This window comes from Hemiscyllium ocellatum, chromosome 13 (genome assembly GCF_020745735.1).
Source record: "Hemiscyllium ocellatum isolate sHemOce1 chromosome 13, sHemOce1.pat.X.cur, whole genome shotgun sequence".
NCBI classification, from domain to species: Eukaryota; Metazoa; Chordata; class Chondrichthyes; order Orectolobiformes; family Hemiscylliidae; genus Hemiscyllium; species Hemiscyllium ocellatum.
The window spans coordinates 63197219-63222519 of record NC_083413.1 but is presented as its reverse complement, the minus strand read 5'-3'; the positions used below and the strand labels follow the sequence as shown (position 1 = coordinate 63222519).

Sequence of the window (25301 nt, the reverse complement as noted above, 5' to 3'; positions counted from 1 at the left end):
AGGGAATTTGATTAAAATTAAAAGTGGGAATTTTGCTTCCTTTGCAAAGAAAGCTTCTGTGAGGAGAATTATGGTCTGAGGTAAACTATGCCCAAATCATTTATCAAATGCCAGATTTAAACAATAAGTTGCATAAAATAATTTAATACAGTCACTATCCATTTGATAGTGAAGTTGGAAATTCTTACCCATGTACATGAATTTTAATCACACTGGTAAGGGGGATGGTTGGGTCACAGGAATATGGAATAACAGCACCACCAAATATCAAGCCATTATTTCTAAAGCAGTCACTAACCCTGACTAGCTTAGCATCTTTCAATTAATTTCTCTACTTTGAAAGAGCAAAGCCAAAGGGAAATTCTCACTATGTTGAGGGAACTCAAAAGGAAACAGGGGAGGGCAGAATGCAGAGGGAAGAGGGCGTTTGGTGTGGATGATGGAAACTGACAGCTTTGCTAAATGGCAAAAAGTGACATCTTTAAATCACATAAAATACCTGATGGCTTAAAAAAAATCAAAATGGACCCAAGGTTATGGCAATATGGCATTGAGATAAAGAATCAGTTATGGTCATGTTGAACAGCAGAGTAGACTTGAAGGGTTGAATGGTCCAATCCTGGTCTTAGTAGCTCTGTTTAAAGAGTCTGTGAGGAATATGAAAAGATTCTGAGCAATATGGGTTATGGCAAGATTTGTGGCAGAATCAGGAACAAGTGGATCAAGGCCTATCTTGACATTGATTTATTCGCTCCATATTTTATGCTTTTCACAAGTTGCATGGCAAGATTGTCTCTGGGCAGTGGTGAGATATGAATTGATAATCATTACTGATAATGAAATGTCTTACTAACACCACAAGTCACCTTATTATTATTCAGACTGCCAACATAACACTCTAAAAAAGTTATATTTTGGGTAAACTTGGCAAGGCAACTAAATGAGATGTCTGGCAGATTCAGTTAGCCACTTGCTTGCAGTGACCTCCACACTGGATACTTGCACCAATACCTCAGGGCAAGCTCCATGGGCACTGACTACTTACAGCTCATGACCATGGTCATTGGTATTCAATCTGCCAGTTTCTGAGAATGCTCATGTACCTCTTTACCTGCACCTATCATTGAAATGTTGCATTAAAAACACTTTGCGCTCCGTGACACATATTTAGGTCATTGACTGATCCAGGCTATATCTGTAGCTCTTTGCTTGCGCTCTTCCTGCTCACGCACTCACTCTGAACTTATCAAGAGGGTTGGAATGTGAAAGCAGTGATGTGCAACTGAGATTTTATAAAGCTCTGGTTAGGCTCCATTTAGAATACTGCGTCCAGTCTTGGGCCCCACACTTCAGGAAGGACATATTGGCATTGGAGTGTGTCCAGTACAGATTTACACGGATGATCCCTGGAATGGTAGGCCTAACATACGATGAACAGCTGAGGATACTAGGATTGTATTTGTTAGAGTTTAGAAGTTTGAGGGGAGATCTAATAGAAACTTACAAGATAATGCATGGCTTAGAAAGGGTGGATGGTGGGAAAATGTTTCCATCAGGCAGGGATATTGGGACTCATGAGCACAGCCTTAGAGTTAGAGGGGGTCAATTTAAAATAGATATGAGGTGATATTTCTTCAGCAAAAGAATGGTGGGCCTGTGGAATTCACTGCCATGGAGCGCAGTGGGGGCCGGGATGTTAAATGTCTTCAAGGCAGAGGTTGATAAATTCTTAATCTCACAAGGAATTAAGGGATACAGGGAGAGTGTGTGTAAGTGGCGTTGAAATGCCCACCAGCCATGATTGAATGGCAGAGTGGAATCAATGGGCCAAATGGCCTTACTTTCAGTCCTATTTCTTATGGTCTTATGGAGGTGTTTACAGCAGCTGTGTTGAATTGCCTTGCCCTGCCATTCTGCACGGTCCGTCTGCCAAAGATACCGGTCTCATATTAACTTCTATGTTGCCTTGCTGTTTAGTGTAGACTCAAATCCAGGAATATTACCATGGTTGTCAGCAGACCACAGACAATTCAAGTGGAATAGCCTTCACTTGGGGCTACCAGGCACAGTTGGTCAAGGGCAGAATTTGATGCCAGTGCAGGGCCTGTTCGAGATAGAGTCAGGATCCTCTCCTCATAAGCAGCGAGGAATTAAATGATAAGTAGCACATTACCTGTCATGCCTCTTTCTTCCATACTTGGAATGAGACAGGCAGGTATTATGGGAGATGAAAATGGGTGGCTCAGTGATTACTAATGATGATGATGGAGAGATATCTTGTGGGATTATGAAGGTAATGCAGAGTGCATGTAATATTAATGGTGTTGGAATTAGGGTGTGTGAGAATAAGAGGTGGAGATGTCATATGCAGTTGTAAGGGCAGTAGAGTGTGACTATTCATGTGAGGTGCATAGAATAGCAGAGGTAGAGGGAGTCTGAGGTATTGGAGAGAAAATGGCAGCACATGCACAAACAGGGCAGAGAAGGTAATTGACCTCATTCCTTCTGGACATTCCTGTAAACATCTCACATGGTTTTATTGCAGACAGCAACTTCAGAGAAGGTCTCTGGTCATCAAAGGTGGTCTGGTGTCCATTCCTGGAGGAAGCCAAACTCCCACATCATTTCCAACCATCCAGCTGTGTCTCCAGGGCATTAAAACTCTCTGGATTCACAAATGGTTCCATTAGATTAGAAATAACTCCTTTATTTAAAAAGAGAGGGAGTCAGAAAGCAGAAAACAATAGACCAGCTAGCAATTCCATAAGGAAAAAAAGGAAGCCATATCTAAAGATGTTTTAGCAGGGCACTTATATAAGTTAAATATTACCTGCCACAATTAGCGTGGTTTTACGAAAGGGATATTTGACAATTATTGGAGGCATTTGAGTGCTATGTGCTATGGATAAAGGGAAATCAGAGGATAAATTGTACTTTCCAGTAGACATTCAGTGCCAAGAAAAAAGATTACTGTAGAAAATAAAAAACTCACGGTGTAGGTGTATCATATTGGCATGGACAAAAGATTGGCTAAGCGTAAGTAGACAAGAAGCATAAATGACTAATATTCTGGCTGGCAAGACATAACAAGTTGCTTGGCATAGGGATCAGTGCTAGATTCTCAACTGCTTACAATTTGTATAAGTGAGTTGGATGAAGGGACAGAAGAAATGTTTGCCAAATTTATCAATGTTATAAAGATAATTAACAAAGGTAAGATGTGAAGATCACATATGACGGTGACAAATGGATATAAATAGATTAATGAGTGATCAAAGACATAACAGTTATGATGTAGGAAATTGTGGAAATGTCCATTTTGGTAAAAAGAATAAAGAGAAGCTTATGATGCAACTGGCGAGGCATTACAGAGCTCTGAGATACAGACGGGATCTGAGTGTCCTTGTGAATGAATTACAAGAGGTTAGGATGCAAGGTAATTAGGAAAGTTAACAGAATGTTATCATTTTTGAAAAAGGGAACTGAATTCAAAAATCAGAAGTCACGTGACACCAAATTATAGTTTTGGACTATAGCGTGGTGTTGTGTGACTTCTGATTTTGTTCACCCCAGTCCAACACCGGCACCTCCACATCATAAATTCCAAAATGGGGAGATTATGTTTCAACCAAGCAGGGCAGATGAAACTACATCTGAAGTATTGCGTGCAGAATTTGGTAACCTTTATTTAATGTATGATGTAAATGCATTAGAAGCAGTTCAGAGAAGGGTTACCAGACTAATATCATAAATAGGCCTCATATGCCTCAAATTTCTTATGCAGTAAGGTTGGACACATTGGGCTTTGTCATTTGACTTCTGAAGAGCATTAGAAAACTTAATTGAAACATATAAGATATTGAGTGGGCTTGATGCGATAGAGGTGGGGGAAAATGTTTTCTTGGATGGCATAATCTTGAAATTGGGGGTCAGTGTCTAAAAATTGGGGTCACCAGCTAAAATAGATGAGGTGAAAAATATTCTCACATAATATCACAAATCTTTTGAAATTACTTCCTAAACACATGGTGGAAACTAAGTCTTTGAATACTTTTAAGGCTGAGGTGGATATATTATTGGTAAGTAAAAGGGTGAAAGATTATCGGGGATAGACAGGAAGATGTATTTGATGTTATGGTCAGATTAGCTATCATTTTATTGAATACTTGAACAGAATCAAAGGGCAGTTTGGCCTATTCCTGCTCCTTGTTTGTTTGCATATGTATAACAAAGCCTGACCAATTCTTAAAATCCAGGTAGCATCAAAATAAATTTGTTTCTGCTGGGATTCACTTGGTGTGCAAACTTCCTTCAAAAGTGATTAACATTTAGCTTGTTCAACCTTCAAGAAATTATGCTATTTACATCGGTGTAGCTATTAATAATTTAGATCCTGGAGTCATTGTTGATCTAGAATTAAAGTATTCTACTTAAGACTGTGACAAGTACAATTTATATATTTACAATGCCACAAAATAATTTGCATTTAAATTGCACTTCTAAAATAGTGCAATATTTCAAAGCATTTCACTGAACAGCATTTGACATCAAGCCACATAAGGTGGTATTAAAACAAGTGGTGAACAATTTGGTTGAACGGTTAACCCTAAAGGAAGAAAAAGTTAGCAAAGTTTATTGAGGGAACTAAAAAGTTTCGTGGTTAGGTAATGACAACAACAGCTTATGTTAATAAGCTGCAGGAAAAGCTAAAGACTAGTATAACAAGAAAAATCAGAGATGCACAAGAGATCTGAATTAGAGGAACACAGTTACTTTGCAAAGTTGTGGAGGCTAGAGAAGGTTATAGCGATGTGGAGACGCAAGGCATTGAAGGATTACAATTCAAAGATGAGGATTTTAGAAATAAAATTGCAAGCCTTGCAGGTCAGTGAGTGTAATGGTAGTGGGTGAATGGTACTTGATGCATTTAGGAAATAGACGATAAAGTCTGGACCAGTTTCAATTTACACTAGCTGAATAATAGTAGAAAGGATGATGGAATTCAAGGCTCAAGGTAAAATAAGTAAGGATTAAGATTTTAGCAGCAGTCAAGCCAAGCCTATCCATTTGCATGAGAAATATTTTTCATTGCTTAACTTAAAGCAATAAAATTCATCAAAACAAACATGTTGCATGACATTGAAAATGGTTTTGGCAACTGGTCCACTTCCAAATGGACCAAAATGCATCTGACTTAGTACTTGGACAAACCCAGCTCAGAAGGCATGTAAGATTAAAATTGACTTAAATTTCACAACTGTGGTTTGAACACACATGTTGAGGTTCAAGCCTAATGTTGCTGTTTCAGTAGAATCAGAACAACAGAATTATTATAGTCAATGAGTCTTCCAGTATCTTACCAATGACATTCCAATTTTGGGCACAAAGATAGGAAAACTTGCTGATTTAACTTCATTTTTAACAAAAAAAAGTCTGTCTTTCATTTTGAGACAGTGATTGTTATTGTTCAAGAAACATAGGACTTAGCTTGTTGCTAATTTTGTCACTTCTTTTTCCTCATCTTTGAAAAGAGATACATCAATGACCTTCCTTCTCTCGTAAGATCAGAGGTGGGGATGTTCACTGATGATTGCAGTGTTCAGCACCATTCGTGACTCCTCAGATACTGAAGCAGTCAATGCTCAAATGTGACAAGATCTGGACAATATCCAGGCTTGGGCCAACAAGTGGCAAGTAGCATTCATCCCCTCATACAGACAGAGAAAAACATGCATGTAAAGAAGACGTCCTCTGCTTCCTATTTATAGTAAAATAATAAATATGTTCAGAAAGAGCTAATTATCCAAAACTAACAAAATCACAGTCAGGGAAAACTTTCCCTGTAACTCTCCGAGAGGTTAAAAATTAAAAAATAATTTGACCATATTTAAGCAAAGTCTTGAATTTTGTTAGAAAAATAAGGACATAAGCAGACATATAGGTAATAAAATGATAAGAAAAATGGTTCTAAACTCACCAAATTCATGGGGTTTTAATGCAATTTCTATGCTCATTGAAATCTCTCAAACAGATGACACCAAAATTGGAGGTGTGGTGGACAGCGAAGAAGGTTGCCTCAGATTACAACAGGATCTTGATCAGATATGCCACTTGGCAGAGAAGTGGCAGATGGAGTTTAATTCAGATGAATGCGAGATGCTGCATTTTGGGAAAGCAAATCTTAGCAGGACTTATACTCTTAATGGTAAGGTCCTAGGGTGCGTTGCTGAACAAAGAGACCTTGGAGCGCAGGTTCCTAGCTCCTTGAAAATGGAGTCACAGGTAGATAGAATAGTGAAGAAGGCGTTTGGTATGCTTTCCTTTATTAGTCAGAGAATTGAGTACAGGAGTTGGGGGGTCATGTTTGGTGGCTGGACAGGACATTGGTAAGGCCACTGTTGGAATATTGCATGCAATTCTGGTCTCCTTCCTATCAGAAAGATGTTCAGAAAAGATTTACAAGAATGTTGCTAGGATTAGAGGATTTGAGCTATAAGGAGAGGCTGAACAGGCTGGGGCTGTTTTCCCTGGAGTGTCGGAGGCTGAGGGGTGACCTTATAGAGGTTTACAAAATTATGAGGGGCATAGATAGGATAAATAGACAAAGTCTTTTCCCTGGGGTTGGGGAGTCCAGAACTGGAGGGCATAGGTTTAGGGTGAGAGAGGAAAGGTATAAAAGACACCTTAAGAGGCAACTTTTTCACACAGAGGGAATGAGCTGCCAGAGGAAATGGTGGAGGCTGGTACAATTGCAACATTTAAGAGGTATTTGGATGGGTAGATGAATAGGAAGGGTTTGGAGGGATATGGGCCGGGTGCTGGCAGGTGGGACTAGATTGGGTTGGGATATCTGGTCAGCATGGATGGGTTGGACTTAAGGGTCTGTTTCCATGCTGTACATCTCTATGATTCTATTACTCTAAATTGTTTCAATACACAACTACAGCTAAAATGTAAGTGTTTGCGTCATTTTATTCAGACCCTTGTTGTAATTGAATGAAACTCCAAAATATAAAAGAAATGACAACCATTCATTGTACAGGTTTATCATCTTCCATAAGGACGATCAGTTGCACTCTATTCAGCTATATGCTTTTGTATCTTAAGAAAATAGTAATGTTTTAAATGTCATTGGAAATGTGAACGGTTTGATGATCTTGGAAGAAAACAGAGCACTTGACTGTGCAATGTAGTCTTAGTGGGAGTGCCAACTAGCACCTGATAGCTCGTTGTCCATCTGCTATATACTTTGGCCAAATAACCAATTCTGTTCTTTGGCAACTCATTTCTATTATTTTAAAATTTGAAATCCCCCCCCCCAATCAATGCATTTTATAATGATTCATTTGTAACAGACAATCCTTGTAGGAGTTTTCCATCATCACGTTCATTTTTCAGTCTAGCATAGCCAATTGTATTGTGTAAGAGAGCAATCTGTGAATATTGTAATATTCAATAAAGTGGGGTGGAACAGTCGCTGAGTGGTTAGCACTGCTGCCTCACAGTACCAGGGACCTGGGTTTCATTCCACCTGCAGGCAACTGTCAGTGTGGACTTTGCACATTCTCCCCCTGTCTGTGTGACTTTCCTCTGTGTATACTGGTTTTCTCCCACAGTCCAACGATGTGCAGGTTAGGTAGATTGGCCATGCTAAGTTGCTCACTGGGTCTAGAAATATGCAGGCTTGGCAGATTAGTCATGGGAAATGCAGGGGTACAGGGATTGGGTGGGTCCTGGTGAGATCCTGGTGATTGATGTGGAATCGAATGGCCCGTTTTCACACCATAGCAATTCTATGATTCAGTGAACAGGAAAATGTTCTACTGCTGATCAACACCATCAGGTTTTGCTGAGTAATAAATGGTGCAAAGTTTTCACCACTCTGAGGAAGTTCAAGAATGACTGAGCAATTAGGTGGTGACAGTGTGTGAGAGAAAACCAGAAGCAGACTCTGTGCAGATAAGAACTGTATAGCTTTGTTGGTGATCTCTATGACTCAATGACTCTGAGAGAAAACACCATAAAATCATTGGTTGTATGTAGTTAGGACTCAGAAAGTAGTCCAAATCCTGGTCAGTACAGTCTTGGGGTTGGGGGGCATGGGGGTGGTGCGGGACGGAAATATGTTGAAAGGATGCATGTTGAGGGCTGGCTCCATAGGGATGAAGCGTGTTGGGTCAGCTCAGGAGTGGGACCTGGGTCCGGATCTAAGAAGTAGCCAGGCAGGGCTATTAAATAAACTGAAGAAGCAGTGGATTCAGATCAAATCTGGACGGGGTTGGGTTGGGAAGCTGGGTCAGAATTGGTATGGAGTGAGGAATGGGCTGTTCATGAATTCACGGCAGTTGTCTGTGTAAATGCTTGGGGTGTTCGGTTTCAGAGTTAGTTAAGAGCTGGAGCAGTCTTATTTCCTCTTTGTTATCTATTCAGGCAAGTCAGACAGATAATTGAAGCCTCTGGTCTTTAACTCAAAGTTAAGATACTTTTGAAGTGTGCAAAGGCTAAAGAGACGGTTCCTACAATAGGAGCTACACCCAAATAGTAATTTTTAAAATTCATTCATGGGACTTGGGCATCACTGGCTGGGCCAGCATTGATAACCCATCCTTATTTGCCCTTGAGAAGGTGGTGGTGGGCTACATTCTTGAATTGCTGCAGACCACTTGCTGTGAGTTGACCCACAATGCTGATAGGGAGGGAATTCCCTCTTTGCTCTGTTTTATATCCTTTGCTTTTCTAATAACAGCCTCATGTATATATGCGGGCCAGAATAAAAGACTTTACAGCAGTGGTGTTTTCTAAATTTGTTCTCTCATGGAATATGTACACCACTAAAAATCCAGCGTAAGTTGCCCATTCTCAATGTCCCTTGAACTAACAAAATTGTGAGCTATTTCAGAAGTCGGCCACATTACTGCAGATGTGATTTCTTAACTCCACCAGGCTGGGTAATGATTACAGATTCACTTCTGTAAAGGACATTAGTGAATCAGATGTTTTTATAATGATCGATGATCACGGTTTCTGAATCCAAGTCCAGTTTTTATAAGTTGAATTTAAATTCCACCAGCTGCCTTGGTGGATTTGAACCCAAGTGCCCAGAGCATTAGCCTGGGCCTTGGGATGAACGATCCAATGATATTACCACTACATCTATTTCCCCATGGCTGCACCCTAATCAATTTTTATCATCTGTTGACTGAGCACTCTCTGTGAGCAGAGAGGCTTGAGCAAAGGGAATTTTTGCAAAACATCATTTCCTTGACTATCAGATTGATTCTATCATTAGTTGTTGCAAATCTTATTTAAAAGTGCAACACCAGGGAGGGTTTGAAATAAAAGAAGTAATACATGCTATTTTTACTACTGCTGGCATCTGTGAATCTCGTGTTTAAATGCCAAGCAGAGAGTGATACACAGCAGGAAGGTCTCTGGATTTGTTTCTATATTTTGCTCTGTTGATTCCAGTCAGACCAGCCAGGGCTGAAGGTAGGAGCTAACCTTTCACCAATGGGTGGCAGAAATCTGGATGGAATTTCAATGGTGGCAGCCAATTAACAGGCCAATGCCAGAGCTCTATACAACCACACGTCATGGTGAGTGCTGAGGCACCCTCAAAGACAGGTAAATTGCTTTCATCCAGGCAAGCCGTGGAAATAGAAGAGGTCACAGCCATGTGACACAGCCACGGGGGCAGCTATTGCCATCAGGGGGCTTCACCTCTTGGGACCAACTCTGAGGTAACCAGGGTCTACCCACTGTGATAGCATCATAGAATCATAGAGATGTACACCGCGGAAACAGACCCTGCAGTCCAACCCATCCATGCCAACCAGATATCCCAACCCAACATAGTCCCACCTGCCAGCACCCGGCCCATATCCCTCTAAACTCTGGCTATTCATATACCCATCCAGATGCCTTTTAAATGTTGCAATTGTACCAGCCTCCATCACTTCCTCTGGCAGCCCATTCCATACATGCACCACACTCCATGTAAAATAATTGCCCTTTTGGTCTCTGTAAAATCTTTCCCCTCTCATCCTAAACCTATACCCTCTAGTTCTGGACTCACCTGTCCCAGGGAAAAGATTTTGTCTATTTATTCTATCCATGCCCCTCATGATTTTATAAACCTCAATCAGGTCACCCCTCAATCAGGTCACCCCTCAGCCTCCAACACTCCAGGGAAAACAGTCCCAGCCTATTCTAAGTTTCCCTATAGCTCAAATCCTCCAACTCTGGGAACATTCTTGTAAATTTTTTCTGAACCTTTTCTGGTTTCACAATCCTTCTGATAGAAGGAGATCAGATAGCACACAATATTCCAAAAGTAACCCAACGAAACTCCTGTACAGCAATGTGACCTTCCAACTCCTGTACTCAATACTCTGACCAATAAAGGCAAACATACTAAATGCTGCCTTCACTATCCTATCTACCTGTGACTCTACTTTCAAGGAACTATGAACCTGCACTTCAAGGTTTCTTTGTTCAGCAACATTCCCGAGGACCTTACCATCAAGTGTATAAGTCCTGCTAAGATTTGCTTTCCCAAAATGCAGCACCTCACATTTATTTAAATTAAACTCCATCTGCCACTCCTCAGCCCATTAACCCATCTAATCAAGATCCTGTTGTAAACCGGTAACCTTCTTCACTGCCCACTATAACTCCAATTTTGGTGTCATTAACAAACTTACTAAATGTATCTCTTATGCTCATATCCAAATCATTTATATAAATGATGAAAAGTAGAGGATCCAGCACTGATCCTTGTGCACTCCACTGGTCACAGGCCTCTAGTCTGAAAATTACCCTCCACCACCACCGTCTGTCGTCTACCTTTGAGCCAGTTCTGTATCTAAATGGCTAGTTCTCGCATTATTCCATGAGATCTAACTTTGCTAACCAGTCTCCCAAGGGGAACTTTGTCAAAAGCCTCACTGAAGTCCATATAAATCATGTCTACCGCTCTTTCCTCATCAATCCTATTTGTTATTTCTTCAAAAAACTCAATCAAGTTTGTGAGACAAGATTTTCCATGCACAAAACCAGGTTGACTATGGTTTTTCATGCTGACCGTGACTACCTGGTCAGGTCCATGCCCCCCTACATCCCACCCTCACATCCTGGCACTTTCCCCTGCCACCGCAGGAAATGTAAAACCTATACCCACACCTCCTCCCTCATCTCTATCCAAGGCCGTAAAGGAGCCTTCCACATCCATCAAAGTTTTTCCTGCACATCCACCAATATCATTTACTGTATCCGTTGCTCCCTACGCGGTCTCCTCTACACTGGGGAGACTGGGCGCCTCCTGGCAGAGCGCTTTAGGGAACATCTCCAGGACATCTGCACCAATCAATCACACCGCCCCGTGGCCCAACATTTCAACTCCCCCTCCCACCCTGCCGAGGACATGGAGGTCCTGGGCCTCCTTCACCGCCGCTCCCTCACCACCAGATGCCTGGAGGAAGAATGCCTCATCTTCCATCTCGGAACACTTCAACCCCAGGGCATCAATGTGGACTTCAGCAGTTTCCTCATTTCCCCTTCCCCCACCTCACCCTAGGTCCAAACTTCCAGCTCAGCACTGTCTCCATGACTTGTCCTACCTGCTTATTTTCTTTTCCACCTATCCACTCTACCCTCTCCTCCCTGACCTATCACCTTCATCCCCTCCCCCACTCACCCATTGTACTCTATGCTACTTGAAATGCAGAACTAGAATGCATAGGTTTAGGGTGAGAGAGGAAAGTGAAAAAAGAGACCTAAGGGGCAATTGTTTCACATAGAGGGTGGTACGTGTATGGAATGAGCTGCCAGAGGAAGTGGTGGAAGCTGGCACAATTACTGCATTTAAAAGTCATCTGGATGGGTATGTGAATAGGAAGGATTTAGAGGGATATGGGAAAGTGTTGGCAAATAGGAGTAGATTAGGTTAGGATATCTGGCTCAGCATTGATGGGTTGAGTCTGTTTCTGTTCTGTACATCTCTATGACTCTCTGACTCTAACAATATCCAACTTCCTTTTGCAAACATTCAAACACTTTGTGGTAGAAGATTCAATCCATTGACTACTCTCTAGGTGAAAAAGGTTCTCCTCATCGTAGACCTCAACAGCTTAGCCTTTAAACTGAGATTGTGACATCTGGTTCTGAACTCCCTGGTCATTGGGAACCATCCTTCCTGTACTTACCTTGTACAGTCCTGTCAGAACTTTATAGATTTCTAAGAGATCCTCTTTCGTTCTTCTAATCTCCAGTGAATATAGTTCTAATCAACCCACTCTTTCTTCTTAGGTCAGTCCTGCCCTTTCAGGAACCAGGCTGGTAAACCTTGATTCCCCTCCCTCTACAGTCAGAATATCCTTCCTCAGATAAGGAGAAAAAAACTGCACACAATACAAATAACTAAAACAAATATTGTCAATTTCAGGATTGAGAATTATATAAATAGCTGCTATCTGAACCTCAGGTTTAGATAATCTTGAGTCATTCTTGTCCATATATCTTTTAAAATCTATAATTTAAATTCATGTTGAAGTCTTATTAAACTTTTAATTGATTTTTTGCATACTTGACTAGACTTCATGCATCTGGTATGTGGCCAGGAATCAAAAATAAGGTAGGAGCCTAAAATCTTAGGCTAAGCTGTCATTTCTTATTAGAAAACGTTATAGCATTACCGAACAAGCCATGAATACTTTTAGTTCTGTTCTTAGGGAAATAAAGGCTTAACTGTTGAGAATAGACCTTCAAGACAGCTTTGCATTCTTCAAATAGATTTTTTTGTTGTTTGTTGTTTGGTATGCTTTAAATAAACTTTAAACTAACTTGTCTCATCGATTGAAAAGTCACTCCACAATTTCCCACCTTTTAAAAAAGCTGCCTGCAGTGAGAATTAGTGAGTTGTACTGTAAATATTTGAGCCTATTTAGTTCAGAGGTTTAAATTCATCGTGACTCAATACTTTTCAAACAGCTATGCCACAATGACCTCCAGTGATAATTCACAGCTGTGATATGCTTACTCTATTTTTAGTTTACAACAGCATCTTCCATTTATCACCATTTCCATCAATAAATTCATCTCTGACCACACGATACTGAGAACTCCCTCAGTTGCTGAAGGATCAATGGTGTTCCAGCATGTGTCACTGTGCAGTGGGAGGTAAATTCTAAGTCACAGGATCAAGCTTGGCAATATTCCTCTTCTTAGAAAAAACTCGTCCACAGATGAAATGAAACAAATTCTAACTGCGGTTTTCCAGCCATAACTGTAAGATCACTGCCTGTATAATACAAAAGAGACCTGAGCTGTGCAATAATCTTCTTACCAAATACAATCTTGATCATTTCCCTTAAGCTTACCTCCCTAGCCTTAAAGTGCTACTTCTATTTGTATGTCATGCCATGTCATAGCATATAAAACTCTGATTTAAATTTTTCAACTTGATTACGAGACATAGCCTTTCAAGCAGACAGCAAGCTTAAATTCATCTGTAATAAAGGCTTTAGATTTTTCACACTGAACTGACTTTCTTCTCTTCATTGCAGATATTGACTTTGCCACCAGGAAGATTGCTCTTCACCTCAAACAAACAAAAGAATTCAAACAGGAAGGGGACAAGTTTATCACTAAAACCCTAAGTACCTTCAGAAACTACAACCTGGATTTCACAATTGGAGAGGAATTCGAGGAATGCACAAAAGGCTTAGATAACAGAACAGTCAAGGTATACAGCAAAGATTATTTCTCCATGAGGATTTTCTTTTAGATATTATTTCTGCCATTTGTAAAATATGCTTTTGGTGGCTCTTGGGGATGTATTTCTCCCATCAAAGAAGGTGGTGGGGTGGGGGGGGGGGGGGAAGGGGGGGGGGGGAGTCTCTTGCCGGTGTGGACTCACTGGTGTATCAACAGGTGGAATCTCTGGGTGAATCCCTTCCCACACGCTGAGCAGGTGAGTGGTCTCTCCCTTGTTTGGGCTCTCTGTTGCTCGGTGGGATGGGCTGGTCACATGGACATGGTGCTGCGGTGGCGGCGCCTGGGCTGTCATTCCTTGGTGTGGGTGTGTTGATGGGACATCAGTCTCCTGGAGCTTTTGTGGCCCTTTCCATTTTGAGCAGATGGGTGGCTTCTTGTTGATGTGGATCTACTGGTGTGCTGGTAGATTGGATATCCGAGTAAGTCTCTTCTGTCACAAGGAACAAATGGTTAAGTGAGTGGGCAAGGATCTGGCAGATGGACTACAAGATTGGTCATCCATTTCAGTAGGAGTAACAGCAAACTGGAATATTATCTAAATGGTGAAAAATTGCAGCATGTTGCTGTGCAGAGGCAGTTGGGTGACCTTGTGCATGAATCACAAAACATTGATTTGCAAGTACAGTAAGTAATTTGGAAGGCAAACAGAATTCTGTCCTTCATTGCCAGAGGATGAAGTTTAAAATGTGGAGATTAAGCTGCAATTGTACAGGATGCTGGTGAAGCCACACCTGGAATACCGTATACAGTTTTGGTCTCATTACTTGAGAAAGAATATACAGCACTGGAGGGAGTGCAGAGGAGGTTCACTGGGTTGATTCCAGAATTGAGAAGGTTGGCTTATGAGAGGATGTTGAGTAGACAGTACTGCAAACCAAAGCCACGCTAATATTCAGTCCCATCACAATACTCCCAAACAGATTGTTTTAAAAAACAAAGAAATGCCAACCAAGAACTTTGGATTACATTTTACAATGATTTCTCTGTCTTAGTTACTCAAACGAAATAAGTTTAATATGATACTATCCCTAATGTAGACACACATCATCATTACAGTTGTATTGGGGGAGTTATAATGTGCCTCAATTTTTCATCCTTTCACTTTATTTAAGTTAAGGTGAAAATTCCAAACGGAGAAGAGAGTCAATTGTCTCTACCTGCCCTTTCCCTCCTCCCTCCCAACTGCAGCTCGGTCGTTTCTTTTTGTGGATTATCTTTGTCTATTCCAGGAATTCTCCACAACTGCTAGGAATAAAAAGAGAGGAGAATGAACTGTGTTCCTCTGTCAGAGACAGACATTGACATGCTGGACTGAGTGGCCTCCTTCTGTGATGTAATCATTTTATGACTCGATGACGCTTTAACTTAACTTCTTAGTTTCTACGTCCTGGGCCCAACCATCCTCAGCTGCTTCATCAATGAGCTTCCATCATAAAGGTAGAATTAGAGATGTTTGCGAATGACTTCACAATGCTTAGCACAATACATGACTCCTTGTATCCTGAAATAGTCCATGCCCAAATGCAGCAAGACCTAGACAATATCCAGGCTTGGGCTGACAATGACAAATAACATTCATGCCACACAAGTGCCAACCAATGATCATCTCCAACAAGAGAAATTCTAACCATGGTCCCTTGACATCTAATGGAATCCTGTACTATCAACATTCTGGGGGGTTACCATTGACCAGAAACTGAATTTGACTATTGAGTACAGGAGCTGTTGCAGCTGTACAGGACATTGGTTCGGCCACTTTTGGAATACTGCATTCAATTCTGGTCTCCCTGTTGTAGGAAGGATGTTGTGAAACTTAAAAGAGTGCAAAAAAGATTTACAAGCATGTTGCCCAGATTGGAGGGTTTGAGCTAAAGGGAGAGGCTGAAAAGCCTGGGGTGATTTTCCCTGCAATGTCGGAGGCTGAGGGGTGATTGTATAGAGGTTTATAAAATCATGAGAGACATAGATAAAGTGTATAGCCAAGAGGGTAGGGGAGTCCAAAACTCAGTCATAGATTTAAAGTGAGAGAGGAAAGGTTTAAAAGGGTCCTCAGAAGCAACTTTTTCATACAGAGGGTGGTGCATATATGAAATGAGTTGCCAGAGGATGTGATGGAGACTGGTATAATTACAACATTTAAGAGGCATCTGGATGGGTGTATAAGTAGGAAGGGTTTAGAAGAATATCGGCCAAATGCTGGCAAATGGGTCTACTTTACTTTGGGATATCTGGTCGAAATGGACAAGTGTGGACCAAAGGTTCTATTTCTATGCTACACATCTCTATGTCTCTATATAGTACTGTGGCTACAAAAACAGGTAAAAGGCTAGGAATCTTGTAGCAATTAACTCACCTCCTGACTTCCTAAACCAATCCACCATCTACACAGTCATGAGTGCGTGAAATGCTCCCCACTTGCCTGGATAAATGCAGCTCCAAAAACACTGAAGAAGTTTGATACCATCCAGAACACCATCCATTTGTTTGGCACCACATCCACAAACATTCAGTCACTCCACCACCAATGCTAAGTAGCAGCAATATGTACTATCTGCAAAATGCACAGTAGAGATCATTAAGGTTTCTTAGATAGCACTTTCCAAACCCATGAAACACTACCATCTAGAAAGACAATAGCAGCTGATATATGGAAACACCACTACCTGCAAATTCCTTCCAAGGTGCTCACAATCTTGATTTGGAAGTATATCACTGTTCTTCAGTGTTGCTCAGTCAAAATCCTGGAACTCCTTCCCTAATAGTATTTTAGATGACAACGGCATGTGACTGTACCAGTTCAAGAAGGCAGCTCAGCACCCCTTTCTCAAAGACAACCATAGATGTACGATAAATAGAAGTGAAGCCCATACCTCAGGAATAATAAAAACTGTTCCCATAGTTTTCTTGTCTGTTTGGAACAGGGTACCACTCCAAGTTGTTTTTCACCTTTCTCCATCTCACCCTTAAATGGAAAGATGTTTTACATCTTATATTACTTTTCTTCGTATATTAATGACAATAATAACTGCAATTATTTCTCAGTTGAGTTGATAACCCCTCCTTTGGGTATCTTCTCTGATCATTTCTTTTAAGTTATGGATCATAACTAAGAACCACATCAGTTTAACTTGTTGATTATGTATGCCTAAGCACAGAAAATCATTTCCAGGATAAAAAGTTTCATATATACAAAACAATACACATAGGGATAATTGCAAGTTCTTATTCAAGTGAATAGGCATTTTAGTCACAAACAGAGCATTATTTTTATTGGAAAAAGACAAATTCTGAACATATTCAATATTTTGTTGACTCATTATTATTGATGTTTAAGATACTAATGAGGAAAACACCTATGGATTTTATTGGTGAGGGAAAATCAAAGCAATTTTATCACTCCTTCCCAGTAAACTAGTGTTCTGGAGTTCAGCTGGTATTTGTTGTAATTAAATAAGATTAATTTTACATCAATTTGAAATGAGATTTTCTTAAAATTAAGTTCTTGTGCTTACATCTAAAATATATTGAGATCGATTTAGGGTGTGAGGGGAAAAGTATAAACGAGACCTAAGGGGGTAACTTTTTCATGCAGAGGATGCATCATATATGGAATGAGCTGCCAGAGAAAGTGGTGGAGGCTGGTACAATTACAGCATTTAAAAGGCATCTGGATGGGTGAATGAATAGGAAGGGTTTAGAGGGATATGGAGCAAGTGCTGACAAATGGGACTAGATTCGGTTAGGATATCTGGTCGGCATGGACAAGTTGGACAGAAGGATCTGCTTCTATGCTGTACATCTCTATGACTCTATGACTCTGTCTCACAGAGGATGGTGCGTCTATGGAATGAGCTATCAGAGGAAGTGGTGGAGGCTGGTAGAATTACAATATTTAAAAGACATCTCGATGCGTATATGAATAAGAAGGATTCAGAGAGATATGGGCCAAGTGCTGGAAAATAGGACAAAGATTTATTTAGGATATCTAGTTGGCCTGGATGACTTGGACCAAAGGGTCTATTTCTCTGATTTCATGACTCTATATCATTTTATAAATACCTCACCCAAGTGACCACCATTTAGGACTGAACCTTAATTGTGAGAGTAGGCAAAAGTTTTAACTGCATGGGTATTGGGGCAAAAACTACATATGAACATCTGACTTATGTGCGGGAGATGGCCATTCAGCCCCTTGTGTTTACTCCACCATTCATTGAGATTATGGAGATCTGCTGGTGTTTTGAATTCTGTATTCCCAACTATTCCCAATAACCTTTGATACCCTGGCCAAACAAAAATTTATCTACCTCCTCAAAAATGTTCAGTAACAGTGCCTCCACTATCCTCTGAGGCAGACAGTTTTAAAGTCAAACAACTCTCTCCTCAACTCTGTCCAAAGAGGTCAACCCTTTAATTTTTATGATCTCCCGAGTTCTGGACATATCAACAAGAAGATCTTTTCCACATCATGATGATAATTCTTCTACACATCAATTGAGTCGCTCCTCACTCTTCTAAGTTCTTTTGAAAACAAGCCCAGTCTGCTCAACATTTCTTCATTAGCAACTGTTAATTCTGGTTATCAATTCTCTGAATTGCCTCCAATGCATTTGCATCCTTCCTTAAATAAGGAAACCAAAACTGTGTACAGTAATTAATTTGTGGCTTCACTGTATCTTGAATAGCTAAGTTAACACCCTTACTTTTATGTGCAATTGCTGTCATAATAAAGAATAGCATCTCTTAGTTTTCTTGATTATGTACTGTACCTACCTATTAATTTGTTGTGCCTTAACCAGGAGAACACTTAGATCTCTCTGCATCTTGGAATTTTGCAGTGCTTCGCCATTTAAATAATAAACTGCTTTTTCATTCTTTCTTCCAAAGTGAACAATTTCACAAGTTCCTCCATTATATTCCATCTGCCAGTTTCTTGCCGACTCATTCAACTCATCTATTATCTGTCTGCAACTTCCTTATGTCTTCTTCATATCATATTTTCTTATTCATCTCTGAGTCATCTGCAATCTTCGTCAGGGATTTGCTCACCTTATTTAAAATAACAGATAGAAATTGCACCAAACTGAGGTCCCTGCACATTTCTTTCCTTGAAATTTTATTTTCCACAATAGCCTTCATGTGACACCTTGTCAAATGATTCAGAAAATCCAAGTACAATACGTTACAGGCTCCTCCTTGTCCAGAGTGCATGTTACTCTTCAAAGAATTCCAATAAATTGGAAAAATGTGATTTCCCTTTTACAGCACCATGCTATTATTCCCGATTATCTTTAATTTTTCTAATTATCAGCTACTAGCTCCATAACAATCAATTCCAATATCAACTTTATCAAGCTATCGTTTCCTGTTTTCTGATTCCCTTCTATCTTTTCTAGAGGGCTTATATTTGCTACTTTCTAGTTTTATGTAAACTTGCAGCAAATTTTGGAAAATCAGTACCAACTCATCAACTATTTTGTTAGCCATGACTCTTAAGACCCTAGGATAAAGTCCATCAAGAACCTGTGAGTCCATCAGTTTCCTCAGTATCACTTCCCATGGTGATCTTAATTTCAAAACATTCCTCTCTTCCTTCCACCTCTTGATACCATCTCAGTCAGGTTCACCCATATTCTTATGGAAGCTTATTGGATATCAAAGAGGAGCAAGAATTTGAAGTGATCTTCCACTCTTGACCTTAGGATAAAGAACTCAATTGTAGCAATGCAGCTCAGATCAACAAACAAGATTGAACCAAAGGCTTCCTGGTCAGTATTACTCAAAGTAAATGTACTCCTTAGTCTCAAAGCTTTATTGTAAATGCACCTGTTTCTTTGCAGACGCTGGTGCAGTGGGATGGGGACAAACTGGTCTGTGTCCAAAAAGGTGAGAAGGCTAACAGAGGCTGGAAGCACTGGATTGAGGGGGACAAACTGCACTTGGTAGGTGTCGCTATACAGTAATCTTATTAGTATTCCTCAAGAAATGTGTTAAGATATTATTAACTGAACTATGGCATTAACTACTTTGCTAAAGAAAACAGGTTATTCTCGTAAAATAAGGCAAACTGTTAATGGTCTCATTTTCTGTTACTACTCCATCACTTCCCTCCACAGAGAGCAAGGGGCAAGTCACCCTATGCTGTCAAGATTACTGTCAACTTAAATCCTCCATTGAAAGGAATTTCAGATGAGTAAAGGAGCTTAGCTTTACCAGCTAGGGACTGGTCCAGATATGAAATGTCCTTCCCCACTACTCCACTCAGGCATTTTCAAACCAGAAACGTTACCTTAGAGTTTACTATATCTATAGTCATATTAAATTAGAAACAACTTATCTTTAAATTTACTGATATCAGCACTGAGAATCCTAACCTATGATATTCTTAATTGCTTGTGAGGGATTTAAATATCAGATTACAACATCTTTTAAAATGACATATGAGTCTTTATCCTATCAATCAATTCTATATAACATTATAGGAATGAATACTGTATCACAGAGTATATGCTGAAAGAAGAACACTTCATTTATACAGCTAATCACTGCTCTAAGAAAAATTATTATTCAATGTTGTATTCCCTTAAGGTGAGTGGTATCTCTATGTAACATGACTATTCTACTTTAAGTTTGTCAACAATGTTTAAATCCATCTTAAAAACAAATAAGTATTCAGTCAAATAAGATTTAAAGATAACTAATTTTGTAATCCAGTATGATTTCTCAACATTGTCTTTACTCCAAGCTAAGGGAGGGAGTTCATGGTAAACTCCACTATAAGGTGTCTGATCCATCACCCTGTTCATGTGTACCTGTGTGTTGCTAAGATTTATAATCTGTCTCTGTGCAGTTTGAATAGGCTTTCATTGTGTATCCACAAAAATAAATCTTAACACCTTTCGTATGCTGGCTCTTTATGAATATTTAAGATATAACTGGTATTACCCTCTGTCTTCTATCACAAGTGTTTGGCTATCCTCCAGTGACACAACTTTAAAAGGTTCTTAGCATTTCTATACGGTGTGTATTTTTTAGCTTCTTGGCATTTATTCAAATGCTGCTTAGAGAGCCATTTATTTTCATTAAATCCTACCAACTTAATTAACACCTTTTTTTCATTAAGTTGGTCACTTCACTACAGAACAAGCGGCTTGAAGTTAATGTTCCAGTAGTTTAAGTTCAAATAGGAAATACATTTGGACCTCACAATAGGAGAATAATGCTACTTTTGGAAACTAAAGGGATAGAATTACCATTGTCTCTCCTTCCTAAATCTCCTTCAAGACACTGCTGGCTCACCAGTTGTCTGTCTATGAACAACACCTTTAATGTTCACTGTAAGTCACTGATGTGTGGATCAAATATTCAAAAGGAAGGATCACAAGCACATTCTCAATGCAACTATAGGAACAGGAATCAAGGTTAGAGTGGTACTGGAAAAGCACAGCAGGTCAGGCAGCATCCAAGGAGCAGGAAAATCAATGTTTCAGGCAAAAGTCCTCCATCAGGAATGAGGCTGGGCGCCTCAGGTGTGGAGAGATAAGTGGGAGAGTGGGTGGGGCTGGGGAGAAAGTAGCTGAGAGTGCAATAGGTGGATGGAGGTGGGGTAAAGGTGATAGGTCGGAGAGGAGGGTGGAGTGGATAGGTGGGAAGGAAGATTGACAGGTGGGACAAGTCATCAGGATGGTGCTCACCTGAAAGGTTGGAACTGAGGTACGGTAGGGGGAGGGGAAATGAGAAAACTGGTGAAGTCCACATTGATGCCATGGGGTTGAAGGGTTCCGAGGCAAAAGATGAGGCAGTCTTCCTCCAGGCGTCGGGTGGTAAGGGAGTGGGGATAGAGGAGGTCCAGGACCTGCATGTCCTTGGCAGAGTGGGAGGGGGAATTGAAATGTTTGGCCATGGGGCGGTGAGGTTGATTGGTGCATGCCTCAGTCTCATCCTCTGCGAAATATTGAAGCAGTACAGAATTACGTCAGGTGAAAAGTGACTTTAGAAGGAAAGTGAATTAGAGCTGAATAATAAAATAAGTTGACATTGTCCTTTCAATCCAGCTGAAAGTTATTAGGGCAGAAGCTTACTCTTGAAATGATTAGTTTGAATCTAATTCCCAATTAGCACAGATTGCACAAAATTGCTCATTATTTGACGTTAGTTTGACACATCATTCAGAAGGACCACAGGATAGGTAGCAAGGGAAATGGTAAAATGTCACACAGGAGTACAGAATGTAGCTACAATGTTGGTGTAAAAGCACATTAATGGTGTACAGCTGACAGGAGACTACAATGTATCAGCAGGTGCTGTTGACATTATCAGGTAGATTTTAATTATGAGGTGGTCAGTGGAACACAGTTGAGTCAGATGTTCGTACTGGATGAGTTTTGAAAATGACAGTGGCTGAGGGGGTCCACTGATAATTAAGCGTAAAGTTTTCAATCCCATTTTAACATCCTCATTACGGGTTTACCAGTAATAGCATACCCTGGAAGTAAAGGAGATAATAATGGTACAGTACTTATTGTAAAATAGGGAAACTATGAATTTCTGTGTCCAGTGTAAACCAGGAAGAGTAGGAGTTAAAATAGAATAGGTTACTCTCCAGTACACTATAATTTCAATGCTGATATATTTTCTGGTGACCAAGGTATTATTAGAATTAAAAGGACTCATTTATGCTAATTTGGGTCTTAGACTGGGCCATGATAACATTCAGCCTCTTGCTTGTCTACCTTTGATTCCAGCATCTGCAGTTTTTTTGTGTCTAACATTTGAACTGAGAGGGGAGGTCACTGTGCTAGATCCTCAGTAAAGGCTAGTCTGCAGGAATCACAGCCAGGTCAGTGGGAAACTTAGATTTATGGGTTCAGGAGGAACAGCAGTGCTTCTCTCTGCTCACAAGGTATTCTGAGCCTTTGTCTTTTGCATCTTGCATGCAAGTTTCTTCTGACATTCTCCACTGACTCCCAGACCTCTATTGTGATGTAATTTAGTGCCGCCAGAAGCTGTTCTGCTTCCCTTTTCTACTCCCTTCAGGTGGGTGGTAAATTGAACATGTGGACACAATGCTGAGCGTTCATAACTGACCAAACACCTTGCTGCTGATCTAGGGGGCTCACCCAGCCAGCTTCCCACCTGTGAATTAAAATTGTACCTTCAACATGTGTTAAAAAAATAGAATTCTCATTTGCTAGTTTTTATTTGTTATAATTTCTACCATTACCAGTCCCCTGCTTATAGATTAGATTGTGTCAAATACCATACAGTCAATGATTTTTGAGGGCTGTTCAACTGGGGGAACATCCCAGTCAAGTCTGGCCTTGTGAATGTTATTTTTCATTGGTGACATACTAAGTAATGTATTCTTATTTATCATTTTTCTCACCTTCCAGGAATTAACGTGTTGCGATCAAGTGTGCCATCAGATTTTCCAGAAAAAGAATTAAAATGAGTGATGCACATATTTGTAAATCAGCAAAGATCTGGAAATATTTCTTACATGCAGCAGATCCTGCCCAATGTCATTGTGTATGTGTTTATGCTGTGTACTGTATATACAGTGATTTAAATCATGAGGAGTTTATTTGTACTCTACGCCATGTGGAATAAAAACATTACATTCAAAACCTTCAAAGGCTAAGTTTTATTGCTTCCAAAGTGACAGCACATGCTGTTTAATATTCCTTGCCAGTAACATATCAGTGTCATAGAATCCCTGCAATGTGGAGGCAAGCTATTCAGCTGATCGAGTTCACACTGACCCTCTGAACAGCGTCCCCACCCAGATCCCCCATGGTTAATCTACTTAACGTGCACATTGTGGTCAAATATCATGGCCAATCCACCTAACCTACATATCTTTAGACTGTGGGAAGAAACCAGAGCACCCAAAGGAACCAGGAAGAATGTGGAACCTCTACACAGACAGTCGCCCGAAGCTGAAATTGAACCCAGGTGCCTGGTGCTTTGAGGGCATCAGTGCTAACCACTGAGCCACTGTGCTGCCCTACATCAGAAGGACTTGGATTTATCTTTAGGTGCCTGAGGCAAGCACATCTCCTGTTGACCTATCCTCAGAGAAAAACTCCACCTGTGCTCTTAAAAAGTCCTGTTTTACCAGTTGGTTGTTCAAGGCTGGAGAGATGAAACAGTTCCCAAGTTCAGGAAAGCAAAACCAATTTCTTTTGGATTTCTACTTTATGAATTCTGTTTTTGATTTATGCTTATTAAACATCTAATATCAGGTGCTGAAGTGTGGCATTATGGGAAATTGAAGTAGATTAGATCAGATTAGATTACTTACAGTTTGGAAACAGGCCCTTCAGCCCAACAAGAAAGAATGGTAAAAATAATTAATTGAAGAGTTTTTTTGTAATCAATAGGACTTTATAAGTCATAAAAATGACACTGTAACATGTTTAACAAAGCAAGATCTAATCTCACTTTTGTATTCATGTAAGGCCAAACAATTTACAATAACTGGAATTGTTGTAGTAACTCAGCAGGTTTGGCAGCATCTGTGGAGAGAAAGCAGGGTTAACGTTTCAAGTCTAATGAAGCTTCTTCAGAAATCTTTTCTGGGTCACTTGACCCAAATATTAACACTGCTTTCTCTCCACATATTAGAGGGATTGAGGGTGATTTAGCAATTTGGATTAGAAACTGGCTTTCTGTAAGAAGGCAGCGAGTGTTGTTTAATGGAAAATATTCAGCCTGGGTCCAGTTACTAGTGATGTGCCACAAGGATCTGTTTTGGGACCACTGTTTTGTCACTTTTATAAATGACTTAGGTGCAGGCATAAGTTTGTATAAGTTTGCAGATGACACTAAAGTCGGTGGAGTAGTGGGCAGTTTGGAAGAACATTGTAGTTTGCAGGGGGACTTGGATATACTGCAGAATTGGGCTGAGAGGTGGCAAATGGAGTTTAATGCAGATAAATGTGAGGTGATGCACTTTGGGAAGAATAACAGGAAGGCAGAATTCTGGGTCAATGGAAAGATTCTTGGTAGTGTGGATTTACAAAGGGATCTTGGAGTCCATGTACATAGATCCCTGAAAGTTTTCACCCAGGTTGACAGTGTTGTTAAGAAGGCATACGGTGCGTTAGGTTTTGTTGGTCGAGGGATTGCTTTCCAGAGCTATAATGTCATACTGCAATGCTAGTGCAGCCTCACTTGGAATATTGTGTACAGTTCGGGAAGGATCTGGAAGTATTAGAAAAGGTGCAAAGGAGATTTACCAGGATGTTGCCTGGTTTGGAGGGAAGGTCTTTTTATGGGTCTGTTCTCATTGAAAAGAAGAAGTCTAAGAGGGGTTTTGATAGAGACATGAAAGATGATCAGAGGATTAGCTAGGGTAGATGGTGAAAATTTTTTCCCGAGGATGATGATGTCAGCTTGTATGAGGGGGCATAGCTACAAATTGAGGGGTGATTTAAGACAGATGTTAGAGGCAACTTCTTTACTCAGAGAGTATTAAGGATGTGGAATGTCCTGCCTGCCAATGCAGGTAACTCAGCCACATTAGG

The 25301-nt window shown here is 40.3% G+C and overlaps 1 protein-coding gene across 1 annotated transcript in view; it reads left to right on the top strand.

Annotated features, from left to right (window-relative positions):
* The window catches only part of LOC132821917 (retinol-binding protein 1-like), a 53141-nt gene extending 29846 nt beyond the window's left edge, over window positions 1–23295 (top strand). Inside the window, exons 2-4 of the mRNA XM_060834877.1 lie at window positions 13563–13741; window positions 19614–19715; window positions 23166–23295. Coding sequence (XP_060690860.1) covers window positions 13563–13741; window positions 19614–19715; window positions 23166–23219 — 335 coding nt within the window. The 3' untranslated portion in view covers window positions 23220–23295. The remainder of the gene's footprint in view (window positions 1–13562; window positions 13742–19613; window positions 19716–23165) is intronic.
* Window positions 23296–25301: the final 2006 nt, after the last annotated feature.